A 23,353-nucleotide genomic window follows, 5' to 3' on the forward strand; every position below is an offset into this window, starting at 1 on the left:
TCCGGATGCACTCTGAGGTGTCTGGGATTGCAAATATTTGGGGTGGGAAATAGCCCTATCTCAAGCCATGTTTCCTTTTCAAAGAAAATTTGCAGCACAAGGAGCTACCATAAAAATCTGGCAAAACAGAGGGGAACTTGTCCGTTACATTTCACACAAACAGTTTTCCTGTTCGATTGCCATGTCCCAGCCTCCTGCAGCCCTGGCAGTCTGGGAAATGCTTGTGTTTCAGTCAACAGAGGTTCCAGAGTAGCAGCCGTGTTAGTCTGTATTCGCAAAAAGAAAAGGAGGACTTGTGGCACCTTGGAGACTAACCAATTTATTTGAGCATGAGCTTTTGTGAGCTACAGCTCACTTCATCGGATGCATACTGTGGAAACTGCAGAAGACATTATATACACAGAGACCATGAAACAATACCTCCTCCCACCCCACTCTCCTGCTGGTAATAGCTTGTCTAAAGTGATCACTCTCCTTACAATGTGTATGATAATCAAGTTGGGCCATTTCCAGCACAAATCAACCTGGATTTGTGCTGGAAATGGCCCAACTTGATTATCATACACATTGTAAGGAGAGTGATCACTTTAGATAAGCTATTACCAGCAGGAGAGTGGGGTGGGAGGAGGTATTTTTTTATGCTTTCTGTGTATATAAAAAGATCTTCTACACTTTCCACAGTATGCATCCGATGAAGTGAGCTGTAGCTCACGAAAGCTTATGCTCAAATAAATTGGTTAGTCTCTAAGGTGCCACAAGTACTCCTTTTCTTTTTCAGTCAACAGAGGGTGTTTTTTGAGTGAAAAATTCAGTGGGTGAAATTCAGCCCTGTGCAAGAGACTGAGGTACCACTGAGAATGTCGGTGTTTGATAACTGTTCTGTTGGGCAATTCTGCCACACCCTCATGGAGCTGTAATAATGCAAAACGACCACAACCACAGACAACACACTTTCCGTGCAACACAAGATTTCAAGCCACACGGCAACCAGCTCTCAATAGAATTGCTACAAGGTGCAGAGCAGCCATGGGAGCCCCTGGATCATATACCAGAGTGCTGCTAACAGCTCACAGCATCCTTCCCTCACCCCCATGCATGGGGGTGAATCCTCCCAGACACACACTCCACGCCTCTCTGGTCACCTACAAATTCCTCATATCTTGCAGCTGGGGCCCTAAACAAACACATTGCAGGGGCCCCCAAACCTGCATAGAGCAATCACGGTAAGCGGCCCAGTTTTCTCCCAACCCCTTCTATTCCCTAACATTGTTTAGTGACCTGGACCTCTGCAGCCATAACTACCTCCAAGGAAGAAGCTAGGCTTGTATCGATCAGACTCCATAGGCATGAGCGTGGAGCCAGAGCCCGGTGTGTATTAAACACAAGAGACATCTCCACTTTCCAATTAAAAGCTAATTGTCTTTTCGTCATTAACCCGCCTGTGCTTGCTCATTTCCCCCAGAATTTGTCTGGCACTGGATCTTCTTTAATAAGCAATAAAGACTTGGCAGCACACCCGGCTACGCAGGGATTGATGGTATTAGAAATGGCATTTAATACTTTTCAGGCTCAGAATCCTTTAAATGTAGGGCCAACTCCAAAAACACGTGAGCCCAGATTCTGCACTGATTTACACTCCAGTCAATGGCCGCAGCCGCTGGGGAGGGCCCTTGGTTTGTATCATTCTGGGAAAGGAAAAGCCATTCATCATTTTGCTTTGCAGGTGACCCAGCTAGGGGATCCCCTGGCACCAGACAGAGGAGTTTGGAGAACACACTGTCCGTCCGCCTTTCCCCGACCCCGCTATGTGTGTTCCCATGAGCAGTTTGGTAATGCCTCTGTTTTACCTTCCTGAGACAACCTGTCATACGCAAATAGCCTTCACAACCAAAGTGAGAGACCATCCAGTCCCCAGACAGGGAGGGAATGGCGCATTACCCCAATACGTGACTCACCATGCCAGAGCATCTCCGTGTGGCATTGCAACTGCTCTACCTCAGTTTCCCCACAGCAATCTTCAGCCTACTCCCACCATAGAGGTGTCTTGCCTTTCAGCCAAGCACCTTCAAAGCCTTTAACCACTTCCGGGTAACAGATCCTGTTAGTCCAAGTCCAAAAACATCAACATGAGAGAGTCCTCTTCCTTGCTAGGCTCAGCCTTCAGCCCCCTTCCTGGCAGGCGGGCTGCCAGCAGGAACAGCCTGTGCAGTCTAACGGCCAGCTCCCACACACCAATCAACCCAACCAGCCGGGGCAAGTCTACCTTTCTGCCAAGGGCACCTAGTAGGCTTCAGCCACTTAGCAGCTCAAGCCCAGCTATTTGCTTCAGACTGCAGTAGCCTATCCACACTCCTCCCCCAGCCAGCCTGGATTGCTGGGCTTTCCTCCTCTTCAGCCAGCTCCCCCACAGCTGTTAATCCTTAGGGTAATTGTCCCCTCTAGCCACCCTCTCTCCTCAGGGTGGAGCAGAGGACACATCCCCTGGCTCTTTTCCTCAGCTGGTCCATCCATCCACTTCTAGCAGCTTTCCCTAGGTATTTCCGCTGCTGCTGCGTCTGTCCCACACCCTGCAAGGGTGTAGCAAGCCAAGTTAAATGGCTCCAGGCCCCCTGGCTCTTAAAGGGGCAGGCCACCTGTGACAGTTTTCACCCTTCTTTTACTTGCTAGAGAGAGCCAAAGCACCTTTTAAACCAGCCACACGCTCCAGAGGTTGGACTAAATTAAAAGCCAAGGGTGCGATCTAGTCCATTGGGAGTTTTGCTGTTGACTTACACAGAGCCAGGATATCACTCAAAGAGATCTTGTCCCCCGGCTCCAAAATCTTCTCCATTTTTCTTCCTCCTCTGCTGATTTTCCCCATAACAGAGTACAGGCTGCCTGCCCTCCCTGCACCCACAGATCAGAACCTCAGGCCAGGGACTCAGGTTAAATGATAATGCTGCTGCAACAGGGACAAACCTCCTGCAGTAGCGATTTTTGGTCCCTCTTTGGGGAGTGGGATTCTAGGAGAAAGCTCAGCCCTACCGAGCCCCCCAGGCTTGTGTTTCAGCCAGACAGCTGTATGTGCAACACACACAGGTTTGGTCTCTCCACTGCCCTTTAGACTCCGCAGCGGAAGCTGGACTTCCTCTTGGCTGCTGCCTACCCACTTAGGCCCCTAAACTCACTCAGCACATATATTTCCACTGTAAAAGCTTCCTAGACACCTATGTTTCCAACTCTGGGCCTGCACACTGAGCAGTCCACAACCTGGGGGCAACAGGCAAAACGCCTACCGCGCCAGCGGGGCCTGATCCGGCAGGTGTGCTCAGAGGTTGGCCAGCACCACACAAAACGGCCCAAGGGGGAAGACGCCGACTCCCTCATAACTTGTAGCCCAGTCTTTAGAGAGAGCCAGGCTCAGATCCCCGCTTTGCCTGACGAGAAGGCATTTGAACAGGGCACTCCTGACAGGCTCTGGGAGAGTCTCTCAATCTCTCTTGGTGAAGCTGCCTTTCACTTTCAGCTGAATAACAAAATATTAATTGGGCCAAAGGAGACAGCCTGAGACTCACTGTCTAGCCCATTGGTTAGAACACTTCACTGAGAGATGGCAGATCTCCGATCAAATCCCTTCATCTCATCAGGCAGAGGGAAGATCCAAGCCAGGGTTCCCACAGCCTGGGCAAATAACCTAAGCACTGGCCTAAAGGTTCTGAGGGAGGCCTGTTCCCACCAGCAGCCATTTTGTGTGGCATCAAACACCCGCCTAACTCATTCTCACTAGAACCAGCGTAGCTGGCTAAGCCACCTGCCTCCAGGCAGCCGGGTCCCAGCTGGGGATCATACACAGATAGGTAATTCCCTGCTGTGGGGACTTAGACCCCAAACTCAGAGTGGGGTGAATACCCCTCTCGCCAGCAGCTCCGCAAGTAGGATGCTGCCTTTTGTAGATTGCTTTGCCAGAAACCTCTCCCTCTCTCCCCATTCATTGAATAGGGAGCCTGGGCCCCTAACTTAGGATCCCATTGTTGTTCCAGTAATTTTCTGGGGGCCTCAAAATTAGGGATTGCAACACCCAAGTCCTGTTGTGGACATGGGCCGCCTAGACTAGGCAATAGCCAAAGCGTTTACACGCATGCCCGGTTGCTTTCACTGTGCTCCTAGTGTTGTTTAAACCTTTAAATACACAGTTAGCTAGCCACAGCTGAATGTAAAAAGGAAGACAGAATTATTCAGGAGCAGCTAGCCCCTTTTTAAGGTGTACAACTGAATCTACACTAGGTGCAGAGTGGTGATTAGAGAATATTAATTAATACATTCTCACACCCGACCTCTTGTTCTAGTGTCAAGGGTTTAGGACTGTTACTGGAAAGATAGGCCAGGTCTGTCTCAGGTGTGCGGTAAAGGCTGGCTACTCCAGCACAGCATGATTTGCTAAGTTACTGAGGTTCTATGGATTAAAGTATAGCTGTGTTGTGGGTTAGCCCACACAGCGCTGGTCATACAGAGATTTTGAGCATCTTCTATAAATAAGTCTGACCTGGATTCAGTGTTACAGTGATTGTCAACTCATGTTTGGGCCAAAAATTAGATCAGGGATGGGTATAAGTTATTTCCCTTCCTGCACCTATCCTAGGGGTGGAGGGGGGTTGCACTGCTTTAACTGCCTTGGTATAGTTACAGCGTAGACAAGGCTGAAGAGATAATTCACATTCTCCCTTGTCACCTTATCTTTTCAAGTGCATGGGTGGTGAGGGGCGCTGAACTGGTTAGCCTTGGACACTAAAGTCTTCTACTTATTGACAGGACAGATACAGTAAAAGTGGTGACACACAGAAGCTTTCCTACACCCCGCAGCAAAGTCAAAACTGTACCACGGCACACAACACTAGGCCAGGGTAAATGAAGTGACCATCCAGAATCACAAGTTCAGGAGTGAGACAGAACTCCTCTCTCCATTGCAGGTGGCCAACGCTGGATGCTCAAGACCAATAACACACCTCGTTGTGTCATACTATACCATGGAGGGGGAGTGGGTGGGTGTCTGGCCATTTCTTCCTGCCCAACACAGCAACCAGTTTATAAACAGAAGCTGGAGGGCTGAAGATCTTTGTAAATGTGACCCATAATCGCAGATGCTGTTTTCATGCCTGTGGCGAATTTTGTACTAAACACACAGTGCTCTGGGCATGGATGTATCTATATTACTTCACAGGTCACTGGGGCATTTTGCACAGCCACTAATAAAGTAGAGGGCTTTCTCCAGAAGCTCACGCACCTACTGCGGACAAAGCATTTTCTCAGCAATTAAGTCTCCATGCCTGTGATGCAGGAAGTGATCATCCCCCTTTATGCAACTAGGGAAACTGAGGCAGAGAGGTCCACCAATTTGCCTACAAATCACACCAGACTATTGTGGGTTCTGTTCTCAACTGTGCAAGATTTCCTGCCTCTTCATCCTGCAGCTTAACACAAAGCTATCCTCCCACTCCCCTCTCCACAAGTGATACCCTGACCTCATCTTCTGCAAGTGAGATATCACCATTGAGTTAAATCACTGGGGCCCTGATTCAGCAAAGCAATTAAGCCTGCATTTATGTTCTATTGAAGTCAATGAGCCTTAAGAATTAGCTTAACTGCTTTGCTGAATCAGGGCCCCAGTGAGTATTTGGTGAGTCTGCGGACACCCATGTGCGGCCCACCATAGCATGGTTGTTTCTAGATCTTGGTGCTGCAGCGTTCGGGCTGCAAACGCAGAAAGCCCATGGCCACAGTGTATACCAGTTAACCAGAAACCTTAAGCAAAAGCAGTTCTCAGCATGAGAGGCCCAAGCTGCTGGATGGTGGAGGAAAGCAATCCCGACTGTCTCTGCTGGAGATGGGGCTGATCTATCCGCTGGAGATGGGGCTGATCTATCCGCTGCACAGGAGCAGGGCTGGTGGAACACCGGAGCATAGAACCTCATGCAGTCCCTTGGGCTGCTGGCGTTTAAGGCCCCATCCTTCTCCAGTTTAACTGATCTCTTCCCTTCTAGTTTGTTCCCATTCACTCACACTCTCTCTCTAGAGAATCAAGGCACTCTCCACTTGTTCACAACAGGAGAGATGCTGGAACTAACCCCCTGCTCTGCTCGAGTCAGACAATCCTGCTAGTGGCTAGACCACTGTCAGGCAGCGCTGCCTTCCCTGGAAAGGCATAAGCACTCAAATCCAATACAGCATGTGGATCCACAGAGCTTTGGACCAGGTCTCAATAAAGTGGTGAAGTCAGGCTGATGAAGCCTGATAGGAAACAGATTTATTAAAATATATAAAAGGAGAGGGCATTTCCCAGGGGAATAGGTTCTGGCCAGCCCCCTCCTATATCATGTATGTATCACACATCTGGGCAAATGATTCTCCTAGGGTCAGATAGGAAGAAAGCTGCTAGTTCAAAATTATAATCAAACCATCCTGAAGGACATGCCCCCTCCAACATCCTTTCTTCTGCTGACCTCTATCACCCCCATCACCTGTGATGATGGAGAACACTCTCATCCAAGGAAAGCCAGGAGGTGCAAGGTGAAATGTGCAAGGACCTTACACATTGCTCCCAAGAAGCCAGAGCAGAATCTAACTCAGTCTGTTTTCTGCACAGCAACATCTCCACCTAGGTTAGGTAAATGCCTCATGTCCATTTCATAGGCATGGCAGAAAGGGGTGGTGTGTGGGTGGCTTATTTCTACCTCCGGAGAAGAAGAAGAGGAGGGGGTATCTTTCTTGGGGGGGAGGGGGGGAGGACAGGCTATTTTCCTAGCCCTCCCACCCCCAGATTAAAGTTTTCCACAAACAATTCCAAAACTTACATCCCACTTATCATCCAGTATTTAGCACAATTTATTAAAATAGGGATCTACCAGGGAACAGAATTCAGAGAAGGAAAAATAAACAGTGTCTTTGCCAAAGAGAATTCTTCTGCGTGTTCTTTTCCCCCTCTACTTAAAAACAAACAAACAAAAACATAAAGCAGAGAAAAACCAACAATCCTTCATGATAAGATCAATGTCCTTGACGTGTGGCTCTGTTTTAATGTGCCTAAGATCTGGCGAGCTTTCTCTTGCATGAAGAGCTGGTCTCGGGTTCCACCGCAAGCCACTACTTTCCATGCACTGGACATCTAGCGCAAATGGGGGAGAAGAGAGAGAGATTTTAAAATATGCTTATAGATTAAGATTTGGATGGCTATGGATACCTGTAAATACCTCTGAACAAGAACCCAGCCCTTCAAAGCATGCCACCCAAAGCTAACTGACTTAGCCTTACAACCCCCCAGGGGTAAAGGAATCAATATTATAATCCCCACTTGATTGAGAGGGAGCAGACATAATAGTCAGCAGCCTGATTCCAAAGGGTCCGAGGAGCTGAGCTCCCATGGGAGCAGTGCTGCTCTGCGCCTCGGAAGGAGCCAGGTTCAGTGACTGGCCCCAGATCACAGAGCAAGTTGGGAGCACAGTGGAGATCAGAACGCAGCGATACCTGTGTTCCAGTCCCAGGCACAGCCCAATAGCCCTCAGTAAAAGATTAGAGGATAGGGAAGTCGTGCCACTTGCATCGCCCAAGTACACCAGGGGTCGATTCTCCAGGGAGCTTGAACTTTGCTCAGCGCAGGACCCAAAGAGGAGAAGGGGAATGGGGCTTCACATCACCTTCGCACATCCCCTACTCTTGGGCCATCCAAAGGCTGCAGCACATGTTAGAGGAGTCGGAGGGCTGCCCTAACTTGGGTTCAGCTGCCTATAGCCTCAGGGGGCTGTTGCAACATCCAGAAACAGGCAGAGTGCAGAGATGTCAGTTGTGCCCCTTACACAGATGTCTGCCAGTGAGTGGCATGAAGCTAATATGTTTGCTCTGTGCCACACAGGGACTTCCCTTCTAGACCACAGGAATTCCCTGGTAGCTGAGCCATAAGCTTCACAGCCCCTTTGCACTGGAAAAACCAACAGAGAATCAGGCCCCATGAGGACTGCATTTGTTAAGAGCAAAGCAGCCACTGCAGCACCAACAGCTGCGGCTCAGCTGTCGGTGCATTTATGTGGGGCTAATTTAGTTCCCGCAAGCCATTTTACTTAATTTCCTAATCAAATTATCTCTTACTGCTAGCGACTCCAAGGAGAGCACTAAAGTAACCCCGAAGAGCCCAAAACTGCAGATGTCATCTTTCTCTTTGGGATTCTACAGACGGGATTTCACAATACACACACAATCTTGATCTAGTTCAGGATCGCAGGGGCTCACTCCTCCCTCCAGCCCTCCCATGCTTTCAAGACATTTTATTCCTTTCTGCACCTTCAAAGCTTTAGCCAGAAGTTATTTATGCAGCTCTGTCAGTGGCGAGAGCAATGCGCTCCCACGCCACACTGGGAGAAGTGCTTTATAAAACGGACAAATTAACTGCAAATGGGGGTTTATTGGGTGGGGGGGGTTGCTTTGCTGCGATTAAGGAGTGTTCATTCATCACAAGATAAAGCTTTTACAACAGACAGATCTAATCCAACTACAAACATCTGAGAAGAAAGTTATCCCTTCTGGCTGACATCTAGCTGGAGACAAAGAGTCAGAGGTAAGAAGCAGGGTTGAGAAGTTAATCACTTGTACTTGTGCTTCTGGGAGCTTTCAGCGGATCTCAAAGCACCTTAAACACCATTGTACAGACGGGAGAGGTTCAGTCACTTGCCCCAAGACCGACAGTGGCAGAATCATGACCTGAACCCAGAAGCCCTGGCTCCCGTTGCTAGATAATGCCAAGCAGGGGCTGGTAAAGGTTTGCCAGGTTGTCTAATGAAACATGTCCAGGGATAGAAGTAAGCACTCTTCAGAGAGATGCCATCGAACGGACACCCTCCAAAAAGGGGTAAATTGTTTAGAACTGATGTCAGCCAAATGTGTAGCCATTAACAGTCCCTCCAAAGCTGGCTAAGCACTGGCAGAAAAGGGAAAGGGGAGCAAGCAAAGGTCTTTAAATTACCCCTTGCTCACGGTTAGCTAGACAAGAGCCCAGTCGCCTCTGCAACCTGGGAATGTATTCGGTCACTCTGGCTGTGCCTATGCTAGCAGCTTCCCACCATTGCACCTCCAACTGCGGGAGCCTTCATGCATCTTAAGTCACTGAGTTAAGCCCTGCTCAGAACAGGTCTAGATGACACTTCGACTAGAAGACCTTTGGGGCAGGGATCCTCTTTTAGTTCTGTGTCCGTACAGCGCCTGGCACAGTGGGGGCCTGGGTCCAGAACGGAGGCTCCTGGGTGCCACAGGAACACAAATAATGGAGGTCTGCTGTTGCTACCACTGGTGAGCCTGCAGAGGTTGGAGTGCAATTGTGGTAAAATTAAGTAAATTGCTGGCATAGGCGAGACCTCTGCTTCTCTCTCTTGCTAAAGAGCTGGGGCAAGATTCCAGTGCCCCCTTGGAAATGTGGTGCAGAGCATCATAAAGTGATCTGTAGCAGAGATCAGACAGAGGAATTTCACCCTGAATTCCTGCACCTCGGTCACACTACACTGGGGTACCTGCTTGCCTAGCATCGTCCAGGTGGGCGTCACCGATGAAGAGCAGACATTTTGTGCCTACGTTTATTTTCAAATAAAGTTTCATAAAGAGAAAATGAAGCATTGAAACAGCGAACAACTTAGACTGTCTAAGCAGCAAGAGTCTGGCTGGCTGCCAGCTTGCCTCCACCACCAGCCGAGCACAGGAACAATTCCCACTCGGCTACTTCCCCTCAACTGGGACTGTTTCCACCTCCCACAAAGCACAAGCGTCATCCCCTTGGCCCCACAACCTACTGCACAGCTCAGCCCACCCATGCCAGCACATGGCTCAGCTCCTCTCCCTCCCCCACCCTGGAATAGTTAGCTAATACCTAGGGTCCTACCAAATTCATGGCCAGGAAAAACACGTCACGGACTGTGAAATCTGGTCTCCCCCTCTGAAATTTGGTCTCATGTGTACCTTTACCCTATACTATACAGATTTCATGGGGGAGACCTGCATTTCTCAAATTGGGGGTCCTGACCCAAAAGGGAGTTGCTGGGGGGGGTCACAAGGTTATTTTGCGGGGGGTCACGGTATTGACACCCATACTTCTGCGCTGCCTTCAGAGCTGGGCGGCCGGAAAGCGGCGGCTGTTGGCTGGGCGCCCAGCTCTGAAGGCAGCGCCCCGCCAGCAGCAGCGCAGATGTAAGTGAGCAATCCCATACCAGGCCACCCTTACTTCCGCCCTGCTGCTGCCGGCGGCTCTGCCTTCAGAGCTGGGCTCCCAGCCCGCAGCCACCGCTCTCCAGCCGCCCAGCTCTGAAGGCAGCGCCGCCACCAGCAGCCGTGCAGAAGTGAGAGTAGCTGTACTGCAAACTCTCCTACAGTAACCTTGCGGGCCCCCCCCCCCCCCCCCAACAACTCCTTTTTGTGTCAGGACCCCTACAATTACATCACCCTGAAATTTCAGATTTAAACAGCTGAAATCATGAAATTTACGATTTTTTAAATCTTATGACCGTGAAATTGACCAAAATGGACGGTGAATTTGGTAGGCCCTACAAATACCCATTTGGAAAGCCCCTATCATGCTGCTGGTGCTATGGAAACAATGTAAGCTTAAAACTTCCTGAAGAGAGAACAGAACCCAGGACTCTTCCCTCAGGGCTTGCCTCCCAAGCCACGTGCAGGCGGGAGGTGAGGGGACAGGGCAGGCTATGCTAACTGCTGCAGCGCTGTTATCACAGTACTGCCATGCAGCCAGTTCCATGCATAGAGTTCCCTCCGAAAGTTTTCTGGTGTGAGACTCTCACTCACGAGCAGCCCAGTTGCTAAAGCATCTCCTGCTATTCCCCGTACACTCACAGATCGCTCTGAATGAAACCAAGTATCTTTTAGAGATCACTAGAGGGCTGACATTTAAGCCTGCAGTTAGAACAGCCCACAATGTTCCCAACAAATGAACCTCCACACTGCAATAGATGGATGGTCCATCTAATCTGATATCTTGGCTCTGACAGAGGCCAATGGCTGTTTGCAGGAAGGTGGGAACTCTCTAGAGTGTACCTTGCTGTGCAAGACCAGCCGGTGGTAGGGAAGTTACCTTTCCCAGCCAGTGTTCAGTTTAGCACACAAATCAAGAGCTCTTGCTACGTGATGTGAAGTGCATCTCCCATGGCTATGGGCCTAATCAGTTTCTGAAACTCACTAAGCCATTTGCCTCCGTCTATCCTGAGTCTCAAACTGGAGAGAAATATCTGGGCCACAGATACAGGAAAATCCAGTTCCTGCAGAGGTGTCAGTAGCAGCTCCAGGGTTAGGAGAGCACTGAGTTTTGCACTTCAAAAGCAGGATATGGCTGTGTCTTGGAAAACAGAACAAAAACCTCCATGGAAGTGGGAGTGCAGGGGGAAGCGAATTGCCCACAAAATCAGTGGCAGGAGCAGGAGCAGATTGCAGGATTCCAGATTGCTAATGCCCACATCTAACCCACTATAGCACAGCATCCCCCTTGCTGCCCCAGGCAAGGTACTTTGGCTGAATTCTTTAAGTAGTATCCATTGATTTTTGGTGCAAGGCTGAGATGCCCTGGGCCTGATGGTGAGAGATGCTGAGCTGATAGCGTTTTGATGTGTACTTTGCAGTACGTTGGTTTCCTAGGACTTTTTTACCCCTTCCTTTCCTTGATCCCCCTTAGCACCACATCTCCCAGCTACACACATCCCCACCTACCATCAAACATCCCCATGCCCCACTAGCCAGGGCAGCCGGTCAGTGCATGAAAGCCAGGGCCTAGAGACTTTCAAGGGAGTGTGACCAAACTTGCATCTTCCCAACAGCCTTGTTTTACTCCATCATTATGTAATAACCTTCTACTGCTGCAATTCTCCTCTGGCGCAGACCTGCAGGGTCCCCAGCCTGGAAGCCCCAAAGGGACCACCAGCATAAGTAAGGGGCTGATTAGCCAGTTTGTACTCCCTATGTCGGTCTTCAAAGGCCAGAACCGGATCATGAATAGAGCTGGTTGGAAAACAGATTTTCCAACCCATAACAACTTTAGAGATTTTGAAAAAAAACAACCACCCCAATAAATCCTGACTTGGGGCGAAAAGCCAAACTTCCAAAGATTTCAGGAAATGAAATTCTGGATTTTTGCTTGTTTCAGGTCAATCCAAACATTTTGTTTCAGTTTTGACTCTTGTGAACTCCCCTTCCCAGCCCTGAGATCCAGAGCAAGTGATTCTGGGAATGACTGCTCTGAGTGGCTGAATTTGAATATGGTAACAAGGAGGTAGAGAGTATCTTGGTTTAGAGGGCAGAATAGTGCTCCCTTCAGCTCCAAGTCCCAGCAGATGGCACTGCACAGCAATGCAATCTAACTTTCCTCCCACAGGCCAGGTGGGGTCTCTGTTCCTATCCCCTACCCTCCCAGGGGAAGAAAGGGTATGCCTAGACTGCACAACATGGCCATGGCTGGCCAAGGTTGTCTACACTGAAGTTTTATAGCCCCGCAGCTTGACCCCTGTGAGCCTGAGTCAGTGACCCAGGCTCGGAGATTCATTGCTGCGGGTTTTTTAATTGTAGCACAGAGACAGTGACCAAGGCAAAGCTCAGCATACAAAGCCTGGGTGGTGAGTGGCACTAGCATTTTGAGCTGTTGTGTGGCTCTCCAGGGACAGTGCTCTCTCCTGACTCAAGCTATCATCTCCCTTTCACCAGTACAGGAGGGACAGGGTTTCTGCAACCTCCAAGCCTTTTGGGTGGATGGCAGTGCTGGTATTTACCGGAGTGGGTGGTCTGAATTGGCTTGGGATCTTCCTGGAGGATGAAGTCTTCTCGGTCTTCACGTGCACCTGCACAAACCCCCTATTGAGCAAACCGCTGTCGTCCTTGCTGCTTGAGGAGGAAAGGTTTAGAGACCTCGAGAGGAAACTCACAGGCTGCAGGAAAAAAAAAAAAAACATACGCACCAAGTTAATTTGCTCCCTTACACTGGAAAATGCCACTTAACTAGATCCATTAACTTGTGTTCCTGTATTCTCCTGTCCATGCATTTAAACTGCATGAGAAACAGCACGTTAGGATGCTAGCAAGGTTCTACATGCAGGGAAGTAATCAGAGCGTCACCAAGCGATTACTTCATGTCTGGGTTACTTTTTCCGGACCTGACGCAGAGCTCTATGCAGCTTGAAAGCTTGTCCCTTCCACCAGCAGAAGTTGGTCTATTAAAACAGGGGTTCTCAAACTTTTTTTGCTGAGACCCCTTTTGAAAATATTTCAGGTTGTGACGACGCCTCCACCCCCACACCATGCCACCCCTACTTCTGCGCTGCTACTGGTCGTGGCGCTTCTTTCAGAGCTGGGCGCCTGGCCAGCAGCCGCCGCTCTCGAGAACCCCCCCCCGCCCCCACAATAGCCTTTTGGATCGGGAATGTTGCATTAAAAGAAATTCCCTTGTCCACCTTGTCTCTGTACAAGGGTATGCCGATATTGCACCTGGGAGAGAGCAGCCCAGCTCCATAGACTTGGGCAGTGGGGCTTGGCTGGCATGCTAAAAACATCTGTGTAGACAGGACTTTGACATTGTGGTTTGGGCTCTAAAGCCTCCCTGTCCCAGGCTTCAGAATCTGAGCGCCAGCTCAAGCCACAACTATTTTTAATGCGCTTGCGGTGAGCCCCCCTACCGCAAGGCTGTGGCCCGAGGCTGGGAGGCCAGTTCCCAGATGTAGCACAGACAGACCCTAAGGCCTAGCGAGCAGAAATCTTTCCATTAGGTGCACTTAACAAATTCAGTTAAAGTCTGTGCATAGATTTAGAAACTCCCCTGCTCTTTGTGCCATCCAAACATACCAGTACTGGGCTAGCACATGGGAGCCAGAAAATGAAACCGGCTAATCTACTTTCACTGTTCAAGCCAAGCGCAGTGAGAATAGCATTAACAGCATGAGTTCCATTTATCATTCTCCCTCTTATAACAGTCCGCAGCTTGTTCGCTGTGTGCACTATACTGTTGTGTTTTTAAAATACATGGGCCAAATTCATCCTTGCTGCAACTCCACTGAAGTTCATGGCGTTACACCAGGGGCTGAATGTGGACATAAATCTGTATCTTGGCAAATCTATTTCCCTTTAACAAGCTCCATAATCAAACGTTGATCATTGCATCAAACTTAATGGGGCACAAGAACACCAAAATGAATAAGAACTTTATAAGTCTAATAAAATACACTAAAGAGCCACACGTCTGACAGGAGCTCTCACCAAAATGCTCCAGTTATTTTATATCTGAGCCTGTGAATAACCAACACAGAATGGGCTCATTTCGGTACGTTTCGTTGTGTGCTGCATTTAGTGTTCCAGATATTCAGTTCTTCAGAGAGGAGAGGTTTACAATGGGATCGGAAAGCACAATGCATAAAACATTAAGTTAAGGCCACCCCTCCTCCATTACATTCAGCACCATGTGCATGACCTAGCATAGAGGCAGGAAGTGGACAGCCAGGTTTAAGTTGCACCATCCATTTGGGTGGAGAAAAGAGGAAAGGAGAGGCAGTTTTCCAAGCAGGTCCTTCCCTCTTATCGTCACATTTATCTCATTAAATATTTGTTTCACTGGCACACCTAAAGCCCCAGTTAATCCAGTATAGTTAATCAGATTTCATAGCCATCCTCAGACATTTCTGATTGTTCCTGTGTTTCAGAGATGTCTGCAGGGAAATCCAACTCATAGCCAGCCTTAAGTTTTCCTCTACATTCACACAGACACGTCTTACCATGCAAGCACATGTCTCACAGCATCTGTGTCCAGCCCTCCCTCCCCACCCTCATCTGAGCATCCCTGACCTGTGCTCTTTTGAAGCAGATGGACCTGGGCATGGCAGACACAGTCAGCTTCACATCCTCATCCACAATGTCCAAGGCGAGAGACTTCCTGACCTTCTTGATGGGACTCCTGTGCAGCTGGGAAACACAAGAGAAGCAAAGCAAGCAACCGTAAGCGCTAGCCTGCAGGGGAGACAGAGCAATAGCAACGGGAAAGTGGGTCTCGGTGAGCATTTTCTAGTTCCGTAGAGAGAGGGAAGGGTCACCATCACACAACTGTTTGGGCTTGAGGGGCTGGGGACCACGGAGGCTCAGTGGCATTAAAACATTTCCTGTGAATGTCACTGTGGTGGAAGAGACCAGAGACTCACAACCCCTAGAGGCTGAACACCTGCCTTTACAGAGCAGGGAGAAACTCCCCAGCTCCACCTAACCGTGGGGCCTCCGGCCTATTCCAGGGGGGCCACCTCTAGAGTGCTGAGTGGGGAGCTCCTTCTCTTTGTCCCATCCACTGCTTGGCCTCTCTGCCAAAAGGGTGGGGTGGCTCATGGTGGGACAGCTCATGGTGGGGCTGCCTGTCCACGGAGACCCACCAGCGTGTTTCATGCAGGCCAGCCCTTTTACAGCAACACCTTTAGGGCCACATTGGGACAGAAACCCAAAAGCAAAAGGCCCCATGTCCCACTACCAGCCTCATCTCATCCGCCTGGAGGCGGATGGTTTGAATGAACAAATCTCTCTTCTGAGGGTATTTTAAACAGTCAAACCAATTGTCCCAGATGCAGAGTACACATCCGGAGACGTAGGGCTTGCTGTTAGCTGTGAGCAAGCTGGGGCACCTGTGCCGTGTGGGTGGCAGAAAGTCAAATCACGTCTGGCATTGACAGACAGTGTAAATAACGGGTTGGGTCTCTACTGTGACCATCACAGCCCAAGTGAACGCACCCGCTCTGCCACAGCTTTTATTGGTATGATTTCTAGCATGGAGAACAACCGACTTAAAAACAGAAATCCTGGCAAGTCTGGGAAGGGAAGGCCAGCAGAACAGGACCAGCCAAGACGGAATTTGCCCAGGAGGCCTGGGCTAATGTTCCAAGCCCTGGGAGAAGTGCCTGAGGATCTTTATTTCCCCAGTGCTCAGAACCCCCGTTCTAAGTCTGAGCTGAGAGATGACAACTCCAGAACACATCGTGCCCAGTATTATGCTGGGGCATTGGGTCAGAATGGGTTAGGCCACAATCCAGAAGCACTTTAAGCGTGCGAGTAGCCCACTGACTCCAGCAGGACTGTTCATGTGCTAAAAGTTAAGCATGTGCTCAAGTGCTCTGCAGAATCAGGCCCTTAGCGGGAAGGGTGCCAGCAACTAAATCACCAACTTCCCTGTAGCACCTGGGCTTTCCTCCGATTCTCCCACCCAGTACTACCCTGGCCTGACCCTGCACAAGGAATCAGGCAGGATCACAGCAGGGGCAGCAGCTGTAAGACGAGACACTCACTCCTTGTTTCCTTTTCTGTTTGTCTGGCTTCACATCATCCTCTATGATCAACTCGATGCCAGCTTCACTCCGGAGCACTTCCTTCAAGTCTTCTTCCAGGTGAGGGGTCTGCGGCTGGGGTGAAGGACATATGGGGGAGGAACATAGCACAGGGTTTACAGTGCAGGCTACAGTTACATGTCTGGATTTACGGTGCAGGTGAACCTGTGCTAATGCTGCAATTATATAGTCAGTGGAGACGTCCCCCCACTGCAACTCAGTCTGCAGGGCCGTTGTTCATTTCTTAGTGTGAATGACACGAGAGCTCAGCCAGCCTGGCCTCTGCACAGGCCCTTGATGCAGTGAGGATACAGGACCCTACAGCAGAAGCTTCAGGAGAGCAAGTGCATCAAGAATCTCCTATAATTGTTCGGCAGGCAAGGGGTGCCATACCCACAGCCTGACTTCCCAGCTGGTCTACACAGCATCGCTGGTTATTTTGGAATAGCACCAGGTCTCCACTCGATGGGGAGTCCCAAACAACTGCTAAACTCAGAAGAGAAAACCCATTGGGTCGGTTTCTTTTTAGGCTCACAAAGGAACCAAAAGCTGCAGCATGAACACAAGGGATTTACAGGTTTCAGAGTAGCAGCTGTGTTAGTCTGTATTCGCAAAAGGAAAAGGAGGACTTGTGGCACCTTAGAGACTAACCAATTTATTTGAGCATAAGCTTTCGTAAGCTACAGCTCACCTCATCGGATGCATTCAGTGGGAAATGGCCCACTTTGATTATCACTACAAACGGTTTCCCCCCTAGACCCCCCCCCCAGCTCTCCTGCTGGTAATAGCTCACCTTATGTGATCACTTTCGTTACAGTGTGTATGGTAACACCCATTGTTTCATGTTCTCTATGTACATAAATCTCCCCACTGTATTTTCCAATGAATGCATCCGATGAAGTGAGCTGTAGTTCACGAAAGCTTATGCTCAAATAAATTGGTTAGTCTCTAAGGTGCCACAAGTCCTCCTTTTCTTTTTAGGGGATTTATAAAGTACCTCAGTCCAAGTGGTCACTTATGGGAGCATATTCACCATACCATTTTAGGACAGTGTTCCCCATAGCCCCCCATCTCAGCCAAAGAATGTGCCAACACCCAAGCACACTGGTAACGTTAACAATGAAAACAGATAGGCTGATGGGACCTTTCGCACCACATATCCGAAGGCCTTTTCACTGGCAGATCATGCCAGAATATTCAAGGGTGAAGATGAGATTTTTGTCATCGGGGGCTACAGGAGCACAGCTAGCAGCACTGGACAATGCTAGACAGGGCACGCATGTTGGTTAAATACTCACCAGTGGCCTCATGGCGCCGTACTTTTCCAGGGCGTTCTTAAAAGGCGTGGGTGTGTGGGGCGTGTTGTCTGCTACGTATTTCTGATCTGGGGTGACAAACCTGCCAGCAGAGAGAGAGAGAGAGAGAGAAGGAGGTCAGGAGCAGAGCACTGCACGCAGGTGTCCCCCAAGCATTCCCCCCACAAGAGAGGAAGCACGCTCTGGCCCTCCAGCCCCAGGGCTGCACTGCCTCGCCTTCCAAGAGCACATGCATTCCAGAAACACCCTGACACTTCAGACACAGGAATTGGGGTCTTACATCACAAAAACAAGGATGGCGTGAACCTCCCTGGCTGGGTGTGCTGCAGGGGCTAAAGAGCAGTGGAATAGCAGACATGCCTTCTGGCAGCACCACCCAAGTGGCTCTGACAGAGCCAGACGTTATTCAGTTATATCTCCACCAGATCACCTGGCAAATCACTCTTCAGTCACCAAGGTGGGTGAAACACAGATCCCCACCCACAGCCCTTCCCTCTCCCACCCACCCATCTCAATCTGGTCTTGAGCACACAACAACGCACGTTGCTGCAGGAAAGGCTCTGGCTCAGACAAGGCTATGTAATGCAGGCAAGGCCCTGTCTACATGGGGGAAATTGACCAGCACAGCTATTTGGCCATAATTAAGCTATTCTGGAATAACTGCCCCGTGTGGATGCTCTTCTGGAATAAAGGTGATTTTATTGTGGCACAATTACTCTGCTTTGTGAGTGAAGTGATTATTCTGGGATAAAGTGACTTTTAATCTGGAATTGAGTATCCATATGGGAGAGTTACTGTGGAACAACTATGCACATCAGTTTCCTTGGGTGGACAAGGCTTAAGAGGAAAGCATGCTCCACGAACTCTGTCAGGCAGGGGATACACCTGTAGACAACACACAGTGGAGAAGAGTTACAGGGGTCCAGAAAGTCCTGTTAGCAGCCAGGTCCATAGTCCAGCAACATTCCCCAGTAAGACACGTGCCCAGAAGCAAAAGTTCCAACCCCGCATAGACAGAGCAGGTTCTGCCAGGCATTCTAACACCAGGACTGGGCACTCAGTCAAATCCACCAGCGTTCCTTCCCCACAGCTTAGTGGCTCTGGAGAAGGTGTGAAATATTTCCCTGCCTTTGAAGATGAAGGGCAGAATATAACCATAGAAATGATTCCGACCTCACCATTCCAACTGAATGCCCTTCTGGTCAGTGCGAGCAAGAGACCACCCAGCAGCATTCAGAAGAAACTGCTTTGGAGAGAGGCACTTCATCACCATGAGCAGATCCCATTGCTTAATTGGTGAGACTTTCCCCTTCCAGATCCAGCCTCTACAAATGTGCCTTGCTCACTTTAAATACTCTAGCCCACTTTATAGTCGGACACCTTCGTTCCAGAAGGTTCGGCCCACAATTCACTATTAAAATATGTTACAATACAGCAGCCCTCCAGAAAAACAGAATACACTTGTGGAACTCGAAAAGTAGATAAAGCCCACTATTTGCATCCCCCCTTTCCTTTCCGTGGGGCTGCCACAGCTACAGGACACCACTCCGGAGACAGTTCAGCCTTCCTGCTGTGTGATGCAAGCTGGGATGAGGCTGGGAGAGTGGGCTATGACTTACGCTGAGTTTTTCTGATGCAGCGGGGTCTTGTCCCTGTGCAGCGGGGTGGTCACTATCACCTTCTGACTGCACACGGGAGTGGAGGTCAGGGACGGGTTCTCCAACTCCAGTGTATCCTGTTTGGTCCAGAAGTTTAAGAACTGCCAAGTGAGGGAAAGAAACAAACAGAGAACACACTTCACATCCTGGGAAATTCAAGGCTGTCACTGGCCATTAGCTTATGCTAGTTTTACTGAACTTGAAAGAGGATCACTCACACTGACTGATTACATGTATTTTTGCTACCAATAAGGCAAACAATATTCCCTCCACAGATCAGGAGATCCGGACTTTGCCCTGATCCACATACAGTTTTTGAACCAGAATAACTATGTGAGTTCAGGGTGTGATTTTTTTTTTTTTACCTAGTATGGATGTAGTTATAACCAGTATAAAGTGCCTCCTACCAGCGCAGCTTATTTCTCTTTGCTTCTGGGGATAGATATGCCAATATAAGCGTACCAATACAGCTGCATCCATGCATGTATCGCTTTGACTATACTGATGTCGTTCAAGCTGTACGTGTGTGTTTAGCAAGGCTCCAGTGGGTGTATCTTCACCACAGGAAAACAAGTGTTGGCTAACATGAGTTATCACAAGGTAAGTCCTAGTGAAGACAAAGCAGTTTGTAGTTTTCACATGAGTTAGCAGGTCAAGTAAAGCCTGCGCTGCCCCATAGTCTAACTCAGCCTATTAACTCATGTTAAAACCACACACTGCCTCCTCTTCATGATGCTTTTACCCCATGCTCATAATTCGTATTAAGAGATTGCCTTTATTCCTTGGGAAGATAAGGCCAGCGAGGAAAACGCCTTCCAGGTGCCCCCCACACTCTTACTCCACTCGGGGTAAGAGTTATTTTTGTTACATTCATCGCAGGAGACTGGTCTTGCGGTTGGAGGAAGAGCCCGGGAGTCAGGAGATCAGCTTTCTGTCCCAGCTTTGCTGCAGATTCACTGTGAGACAGCAGCTCATGATCTCTGTGCCCATGAAAATGGGTGATACCGAACTACCTCCCAGGAGGGCTCTGACGTTACCGGCTCTAACACTGCCAAGGTACGATACAGAGAGGAGGAGACCGAACCCATCAGAGGGGAGAGATCATGAGCCATTGTGCACCAAAATCCACATAAGCTAAAAGGAGTGACTGGCTGTTATCCTCTATGCTGGTCACAGAGCAGAGGGAGGCATGATCACACACAAGGTGTGCATGGGGAGGTTAAACATGGAAGGTGTGGTGGTGCCTGAAGGCCAATTGTCCCCTGCATTCCTCTTTAAAACTCTCCTTTGCTGTGACACCTACAACAACAAAACAAAACACCCCAACCTGACAATACTTAGGCAGCTGGTGTGCTGAGACCACTGCTTGCCACGCTGCCCAGCACTGTCTCAGGCCTAGTCTACTCTACAGCATCAGGTCAGCGCAAGGCAGCTTACATCAGCCTAGCTATGGAAGTGTCTACGCTCAAATTTCACTCCCACTGATGTAACTGCCCAGCTACACTGAACTCCACATCCACAAGCGGCACAAAGTCAAGGTCGATGTAGTTAGGTCAACGCAGTGTTGGTGTAGACACTGCGTTCCTTATGTTGACTGTTACTGGCTTTCAGGAACCATCCCACAATGCCCCACACTGACAGAACAACGGACACTCCTGGGCAGGACACGCACCACCGACACAGGTAGCAAAGCGTAGACACGCACAAGCAATGTAATTACTGCAGCAGCTGGATGCCAATGTACGTCAGGTCAACTTAATTTTGTAGTACAGACCTGGCCTCATTGTTTCCTGGTACTCCCCCATCTCTCTGTCTCCATCTGTTGTCTCTCGTCTTATATGTAGACTGCAAGATCTGTGGGGCAGGGACTGTCTTGTTGTTCAGTGTCCGTACAGCACCTAGCACCATGGGGCCCAGCTCTGTGACTGGGGCTCCTCAGTGTTATGATAACAAACAATAATACAATTGTACTGAGTCCTGTAGGAACACAGCATAAGCAACAGTCCTTGTCCCAACGAACTCACAGCCTAAGGGAATGTCTTCACTGCAAAACTAACTCAGGGGTTTGCATCACAGAAGTGTAGACTTCAGGTCCTGGCCTTGAACTCATGGCTCATGCTGGCCTCACAGCAGAGGTCCACCAGGAGCAGGGGTCAGCCTCTGGCCAGCTGGCAGCATGCTGGGAAGATCTCCTGGCCACAGTCTCTCCTGTTCAAGTGCTGTGGACACGCAGTAGAAATATGGAAGCGTTGCAGCTACAGCAAGCCACGAGCAAATGTACAGTTCAGACACCACACCAGGCTGTATGAACTGGAAGGTGACCTCTGGTTCACAAGCAGGGAGTAGGTAACACAGCCCAGGGAACTGTGGGAAGGCACTGGAGTGCACGCTGCTGAGCGGCTGTGTTAGCAGCACGAGTGCTGGCAGAACTCAGGGTCAGCTAGCCTGGGTAAAAGGGGACCACACTCGAGAAAGCGTGTGGGCAGGAGTCAGAGTAGGGCCAACATTGGAGTAAGAACCTGAGTTAGGACTTGTCCTTGCTGCACACAGCATTCTCCTTACCGCAGCAGCTGGTGAGGAGGAGAGGGCTTGGATTACAACACCTGCCCAAAGCGTTTGCTCCTAAACCTGGCTGGGTGACAAGCACATGGACTGAACAGAAGCAGCTTCTTCGAGGGCTTCTGCCCTCAGGGTACCCCCCCTCCCCATTGGGAGGAGACAAACTGCATACACCATAATGATGCTGTGCGGGCGGTGCCGGCTGGCCAGCAATAGGCCAAGTAGCTTCTAAGCGGGGGCGGGGAGGGGCAATTCTCATCCGCAGTTTAACTGTGGGTGAAGAGCTGGATGTGTGTGCCTCCACCTACCTAACTGCAGCCACCTCATACAGGGAGGCTGGGCTTCGGTTTAGCTGAATGTGTGCCCCATTATTCACGTGCCCCATCTCCCACGGCATGTCTAATGACCACAAGCGGCCAGAGAACGCCAGTCCTGTGGCTCAGCAGGGGAAAGACAGGTACCCTACACAAACTGCAGCGAGACTGGCCACACCCTCTGGGGGCTGGTCCGAGCCTGTGGAACGAACTCCCCCCAAAACTAAGGATCATCTCAAACCTCTCCATTTCCCGCTCAGTGGGCATTTCTTTGACCTTACCTTCTCTAACAAAAAGCAACAGATATATTTAGATTAAAAAAAACCACACAGCCTACCAAAGCAAGACACTCCTCTGCACACGCTTCTCCCCCTGGGGAGAGGATGAGAGAACAAACATGTGCCAGATGTCTAGTCGTGTAACCTAATGGACTCCTGGAAGGTGCTCAGATACCACTGCGATGAGCAGAGAACAGAATTCCACCACCATCCTACAAACTGGCAGTGCCCATTTCAAGGCAAGTGGCATGATAAATATTAAGCAAACAGAGCTGATCAGTGTCGACTGCATTATGGCCAATAAATAAAGTACCAGCACAGACCCTCTAATTCATGCACAGTGTCCCAAGCAGACAGCAACAGAATGAGCTTCGCCTGTGTCATAAATATTAAAGGAAGGGTAACCATCTTTCTGTATACAGTGCTATAAAATCCCTCCTGGCCAGAGGCAACATCCTGTTACTTGTAAAGGGTTTAACTAGCTCAGCTAACCTGGCTGGCACCTGACCCAAAGGACCAATAAGGGGACAAGATATTTTCAAATCTTGTGGGGGGTTTGTTTGTGCTCTTTGTTTACGTGGTTGTTCTCTCTTGGGACTGAGAGAGGCCAGACAGAAATCCATCTTCTCCAACACATCCTAATCCAAGTCTCCAATATTGTAACCAGTATAGGTAAGCCAGGCAAGGCGGATTAGTTTATCTTTTGTTTTATGTGAATTTTCCCCGTGTTAAGAGGGACTGTTTTCTGTAACTTTAAGGTTTTGCCCAGAGGGGGATCCTCTGTGTTTTGAATCTGAATACCCTGTAAAGTATTTTCCATTCTGATTTTACAGAGGTGATTCCTTTACCTTTTCTTTAATTAAAATTCTTTTTTTTAGA

The 23,353-nt window shown here is 49.5% G+C and overlaps 1 protein-coding gene across 2 annotated transcripts in view; it reads right to left on the reverse strand.

Annotated features, from left to right (window-relative positions):
- Positions 1-6,834: 6,834 nt before the first annotated feature.
- MYBL2 (MYB proto-oncogene like 2) overlaps positions 6,835-23,353 on the reverse strand; it is a 39,888-nt gene continuing 23,369 nt past the window's right edge. For both annotated transcript variants that reach the window (XM_073309806.2, XM_073309807.2), the window contains exons 9-14: positions 19,285-19,424; positions 17,648-17,747; positions 16,311-16,424; positions 14,836-14,952; positions 12,777-12,932; positions 6,835-7,138 (exon numbers count right to left, since the gene is read on the reverse strand). In XM_073309806.2, the coding sequence (XP_073165907.1) occupies positions 7,010-7,138; positions 12,777-12,932; positions 14,836-14,952; positions 16,311-16,424; positions 17,648-17,747; positions 19,285-19,424 (756 nt within the window). In that variant the 3' untranslated portion in view covers positions 6,835-7,009. The remainder of the gene's footprint in view (positions 7,139-12,776; positions 12,933-14,835; positions 14,953-16,310; positions 16,425-17,647; positions 17,748-19,284; positions 19,425-23,353) is intronic.

The sequence above is a fragment of the Lepidochelys kempii genome, chromosome 13 (assembly GCF_965140285.1).
Source record: "Lepidochelys kempii isolate rLepKem1 chromosome 13, rLepKem1.hap1, whole genome shotgun sequence".
In the NCBI taxonomy this organism is placed as follows: Eukaryota; Metazoa; Chordata; order Testudines; family Cheloniidae; genus Lepidochelys; species Lepidochelys kempii.